This window comes from Diadema antillarum, unplaced genomic scaffold (assembly GCF_040938485.1).
Source record: "Diadema antillarum isolate AM-2024a unplaced genomic scaffold, OU_Dant_1.0 seq00000750_RagTag, whole genome shotgun sequence".
NCBI classification, from domain to species: domain Eukaryota; kingdom Metazoa; phylum Echinodermata; class Echinoidea; order Diadematoida; family Diadematidae; genus Diadema; species Diadema antillarum.
This window is the reverse complement of record NW_027271644.1, coordinates 97,896-103,895: the sequence shown is the minus strand read 5'-3', so window position 1 is coordinate 103,895 and position 6,000 is coordinate 97,896. Positions and strand designations below refer to the sequence as shown.

The window sequence follows — 6,000 nt, the reverse complement described above, 5'->3', positions numbered from 1 at the left end:
TGGATACCAGAATAATCTTCTTCATTCTCGGGTCTGCATTATGATTGAAATATCAGCAATAAATGGTCCCACTTCCTTTAATTTTGTTCTCCGTAACATGTTAATTATCATTAGATTTTTTATGTTTACAAACACGTGCAGAGCAAAAAATTACCCCAATCTCATTGCATGTAAAATACTTTGTTTACATTCCCTCACGGAGACCTAACGGGAAAAATGGTGCATCCTGGGATAGTTTAAACGTGTAAATGTACTTCCGGTTCTACAGTGTTTTCGTGCTCGTCGGCCATTTTGTCCTTGCTGCGATCGAGGGTAGGAATGGCCACGTTTAGACAGGCTTCAGACAACGATGCCTGGGCCCTTTTGGCGCTCAAATCTGCTCCAGCAAGTCCAACAAGGGTTCCATGGAACGACGATGGTCAAAAAGGAGTCATCTTGGCTCGATTAGAAGGCAGAGAATTCGAATATCTGGTGCGAAAAAACAGAATCACCATCGGCCGTAACAGCAAGCAAGGGGAGGTTGATGTAAACATGGGACATTCGAGTTTCATTTCGCGTAAACATCTCGAAATTATTTGCGAAAGTCCGAACTTTTTCTTGAATTGCACAGGAAAGAATGGCATATTTGTTGATGGTATATTTCAAAGAAGAGGTGCAGCGCCATTTCAGCTACCTAGAACGTAAGTATAAGGGAGAATTTTATATTTGTTCTGGCCCCTGTCAACATTGTTTTCAATTATTTCCAATGGTGAACAGCGCCGCGCACATGGACACAGACGTATCCAACCGGGGCAACCCAACCAAGCAGCGGAGGGGCTTGAGCCGTGGCGGGCGGACCGCCGGTGCGGTGTGAGGGGTGCATGGCATCAAAGGGCAACATGAAGGGTGCTCTGGTCGCCGCTGCCCGGTCTTGGTTTCCTGGCATGGCGTCTCTTGCTCTCTGCTTCAGTGTGCATTGCTCTGTTGTTGGAAATGGTAATATTCAACAATCCAGGGCAGGGTACTTCTACTTGTTTGACCGAAAGATCGGTCTGTAAAAGTTAGAGTAAAATATCCAGTTTGCGGCAGTTTAAGCATTGTTAAAGGACAAGTTCACCTTCATAAACATAAGGATTGAGAAAATGCAACAATATTAGTAGAACACATCAATGAAAGTTTGAGGAAAATTGGACAATCAATGCAAAAGTTATGATTTTTTTTAATTTTTGTGTTGGAACCGCTGGATGAGGAGACTACTAAACTACGGCTTGTGAGTCATATGCGTACAACAGTAAAGAAAATGTAAAAGAAAATTCAACATATTTTCACTTTTTTCGCATAATAAAACAGCACTTGCCTCTTTCTAAAGGCAGAGGAAATACTATTACCCATAACATTTGTCGGTAACGAGTTAGGGGAATGTGTACTTTTTTCAAAAGATGAAATTTTGTGAAATTCTCTTTATATTTTCCTTATATTGTTGTACGCATGTGACATCTACACTAAGTTATTCATACACTGCAGTAGTCTTCTCATCCAGCGGGTACTGCACAAAAACTTCAAAAATTCATAACTTTTAAACAGATTGTCTGATTTTCCTCAAACTTTCGATGATGTGTTCTACTAATATTGCTACATTCTCTCAATTCTTATGTTTATGAAGGTGAACTTGTCCTTTAAGGGTTTTTCCAACTTGTAAACAAATCAGGCAAATTATTTTCAATCATTTCATATAAATTTATCATAGACAAAATTATTCATTAACGCAATTGTTTTCATAAAAGAAATTTACCATTGACAAACGCAGTTTTCATGATTTACCAGGGCAAAACCCAGCACAATTTTCGCCGATAAGGGCGATATGCGACGTAGTATTTCTGCTTGTGGCACGATATACAATCCCTATGCAATTCGCACGTGCTCCGTGATCTCTAGCTGAACGCCTTCACATGTCTCGCGAACATTGCGTAAGCACGAATTCCCATTGCGAAAGCATGTGAAAATAGCGGGCGCACATGCATTGGCCGCAAACAAGATCGCAATTCTGGCGGTGTTGTTGATGTCTTTCTCGTGTTTTTCTGAATTTTTTCGATGGTAACATCCACTTTCCGAAAAATGGCGGCCCACATCGGCTCGCGAAAGTTCTCGTGAGGATATTTTTTCAAAATCCAGGAACATCGGGAAAATGACAAAAAATCAAGTTTCTTGGACCATTATTTCTTAATTGTTATGTTAAGAAGTACTGAAATTTTTTTGGATGCGATATGTTGTCATTTAGGTGAGAAAAATTCACTTTCGTCAGAGATCGTGCCCATTTTATCGGTTGGTTTTTGTTGATTGGTGGTGTGTTAATATATGTGTAGTGTGCATGTAACAGTGCAATGCTGTGTTTAGCGGTATATTACCGTTTATGTCGTACCTGCTGCGAACGGCTGCACGGCCGCTTACTGCCGCAGTTACTCTATCTGTCCGCTGGGGAATGTTCCGTGGAGACTGCGTCTGGCTTCACGGATCCCCTCCGTATACATACAGACCAAAGTCAATGATCCGGGCTCCTGTGTGGAGCATCGCGCACAGATCAAACATTACAATAAACCAAATTTCAGACAGCTTTTTTACATTCAAACAAGTTTGACATGACATGACACATTATGCAGCAATATTCTGGGTTAATTTCTCACAATAACAGTCACATTGTGCAACCGAAATACTCACAATAACTCGGTTATAACGCAGAAATTTTATTCTTATTGCAACATCGCCGTTCGCTAGCCGTAAGTCGCCATTTTGCATCTGTAAGCCAGTCGCATTCGAGGTACGTGTTTTAGTAAAAAAAACATGTAGAAACTACCTCGCATGTGATTGGCTAATAGATTCATACTGTGTGTTTCTGCAGTTTGAACGTGATGATGCGACGGGCTGGTTGATGTGTGTTTCACGTTGAAAATTCTACCAAAATGTTAGATTATTCATTAATCTGGTGAGTGTAGTGTATTCTTGAATAGTTGGTTTCACTATACAAGCTTAAATTTAACGACTTAGGGCCGTGAATAAGACGCAATCGAGAAGGATGAGGTACAATTATGCCTCACCCAATTTTCCATAGAGACAGTGGCTAAGAATATCCACACAGCAATGGGTACTGGTACGTTCCGTCTGTCTACGGAGGACAGCGTTAATGGCAAAATATAAAAGAGTCCGGAGGACAGACGGATCTTTCTGTCTAGGTACTTGTATGTAGGGGCCACATGCGCACACACTGTTATGACCTCAATTTTAAATGAAGTGAGACAAAATTGAGGTGAATCTGTTGAACATTTTCGGTGAAATAGTGGTTACAAGTAAAGGCGATCGATGAGCAGTAGGTCCAACCATACTTCTAGATGCTGATTAGTAATGACATTCAATACCTGGTATGAGTGGGACTTCGTAAACTAGCCTCACAAAGCGTAGAAGTTCGATGTGCCAAAAAAAAAAAAAAAAAAAAAAGGTGTCACAAAAAGGTTGAAACACATTTCACCTCAGAATGAATTATTAAAGAAGATGTTGATACAGTGTATATTGTGCGTTTTTGCAAATACAAGCTTGTACCATCGCACTCTGAGCTTGCAATAAGCAGAAAATGTCACAAGAGAATGGACGTTTTTCTTGATTTTTAGCAGTTTTTCAGCGATCCCAATTCTTCACACTAGAGTTTTGCTGGTTCCACCTTTTTGATGGCAAAATTTGGGATTTTGGATCATGGATTTTTGGAGATGACTCCGAAGGGACTTTGCTGTTCTGAACGACAGTGCCGGTACATGAAATGATGTGTAATTTGTGTGTGTTGTGGCAATGGAATTTGAAAGCTAGTGATTTGTGATAAGTGACCCAATACTGGTAAGCTTACCCTACATGAAATTAGCCAGCTCAGCAACATAACACGTAAACAGTAACAGTAGGCGTTTTCACATCAGCCCGATGTTTCGAAATAGCGTGCTATTTTCTGACTTGGGAAATTAAAAAATATCTCGAGCTTGGATTTTTATCGGGCTGATGTGAAAACGCCTAATGATGCCAGGCCTGACTTGTCAATGTACAACTTGGGATGCTAGACCGAAAGAGCTTTTGTCTCTACTCTGGGCTGGCCATGTTACATCTGTGATTCCCAGCGTTTAGATAAGAAGCCTAACGAGAAGAAACAGATACCATCGGTCTACGTGTATAGGCCTACATTCCTTCCCTTCTTTCTTTTAGGTGATCCGAGTATCCTCTCATTTTCTTTTGAGTTAATCTCCTCTGAGACTGGAACGTACATGCACATACTTGATGAGGCAACCTCATCAGGCTCAACTGCCGTTGAGCGTGAAGCTGCACCAGCCTGCAGTGTGTACCGCAGCACTGCTAGTAGCAGAATCAGGCTCAGCGATTGAGTTTGTCGACCACAACACGTCTAACTTTTTCTCCTTGTTCCACGTTTCTCTGCCAACGACATGAAATGTGTATGGTGGTACTTTTCCAAAACTATAGTTTCCTAAACCTGTTGTAGAAATCGTAACATAGCACACTACAACTGCATTAATTTGCAAAGATTAATCTTCCCGTTGACATCTTCATGCATGAGAGATTTCACATGGACAGCTGTATTGAATACACATGTACTATGGTAGGTGCACGCAAGCTGTGCTGTTTCATACACAGTGTAGTTATGACGTCTGCACTTGTATCATGAATTAGATCGGAAACATTTTTGGTAAGTGCTCTCAAACTGCTGTGTTTGGCATGTTTGGTTTTTTTTTTTTTTTTTTTCCCCATCATAACTATGTATACTTAAGTGGAAGACGAGCGTTTATACTAACTGGTAAGAGTTTTTGAAAATTGACACAGTTTGAAATTTCAGTTTGCAAATTTCACTATCCCCCCCCCCCCTTTTATCTACAGGTATGCAATGCCTGAAGATATTTTCTTGAAACTTAGAGTGCTTATACATAAAAATTCTGTAGAGAGAGTTTGGGGTCATGAGGTCAAAGGTCAAGTGAAAATGTTACAATTTTACTTTTTTCCATATCTCAGAAATGGTTCAAGGTACAAGTACACTATACATACCTATACACTGTATGTATCCACTGTATGTATCTTTATGGAATATGTATGTAGCTGTACAGTGTAGGCCTACTGACTGGCAGTGATTATCTAGGGAATTTGGGGATCATGGGATCAAAGGTCAGGGGGTAAAATGTCAAGGTTGACTCCTCAAAATTTCACTTTTTCCCTCAATTGTTTAAATGCAGTGCCTGCAGGATTTTTCTTGAAACTGTGTGTATAGTGTACGTGTACAATGTACAGCTGTACATATACAGTGTATACATTAAAGGGGAATACTAAAGAAATAGAATTATATATGAAGTGAAAGAGTGGGACACATAGAACAATTTGTCGTTTACATCGTTTAAAATGGCCTTTTTGAAGTGGAGTTAGAGGATTTTGAAAATTTACACCTGTCTCCCCCCTGAAATCTAGGTCACAGCGTAAATTTCGAGGCTTTGCCGATGACGTCATGGGATGAAAGGAATCGCGCAAGGACTCGAGCGCCGCAGGCCCCCGCGCGCATAATGCATGCATTGTATCATACAAGTTGTTGTAGATAGCATTTGCATACAAAGTTTAAAAGTTTGTTTTTCGATAATGCACGACATCGTACGTTAAGGCCATGCAGTGATGATCAGGATGATTTCTTGGTGGAATTTGAATGTGGGAGCGATGATGAACTGAGTGATACAGTACACACTAGTGACGGTAACGATGATGAAACTAGTGATGATGACCCTGGTGAAGTTGGAGAGATAGATGTTGCTGACGAGCCGCACGGCGGGGCGCAGGAGGGAGACGCTACATGCGAGCTAGTGGGGAAGGCCCAGGGCGGTCCGGTTGAAGCGGACGGACTTAGTGGAGATTGGCAGTACGAGCCCTTGCCACACGGCAGGCCAGGGGACAATGTTGGTGACACAGGACCAATGCCAGGTAGACTTCAAAATTTAGATG

At 41.1% G+C, this 6,000-nt stretch overlaps 1 protein-coding gene across 1 annotated transcript in view; it reads left to right on the top strand.

Moving 5' to 3' along the window:
* The first annotated feature begins 311 nt into the window (after positions 1 to 311).
* Positions 312 to 6,000, top strand: part of LOC139738509 (forkhead box protein K2-like) — a 28,170-nt gene continuing 22,481 nt past the window's right edge. The window contains exon 1 of the mRNA XM_071649135.1: positions 312 to 680. Within this exon, the coding sequence (XP_071505236.1) occupies positions 319 to 680 (362 nt within the window). The 5' untranslated portion in view covers positions 312 to 318. The remainder of the gene's footprint in view (positions 681 to 6,000) is intronic.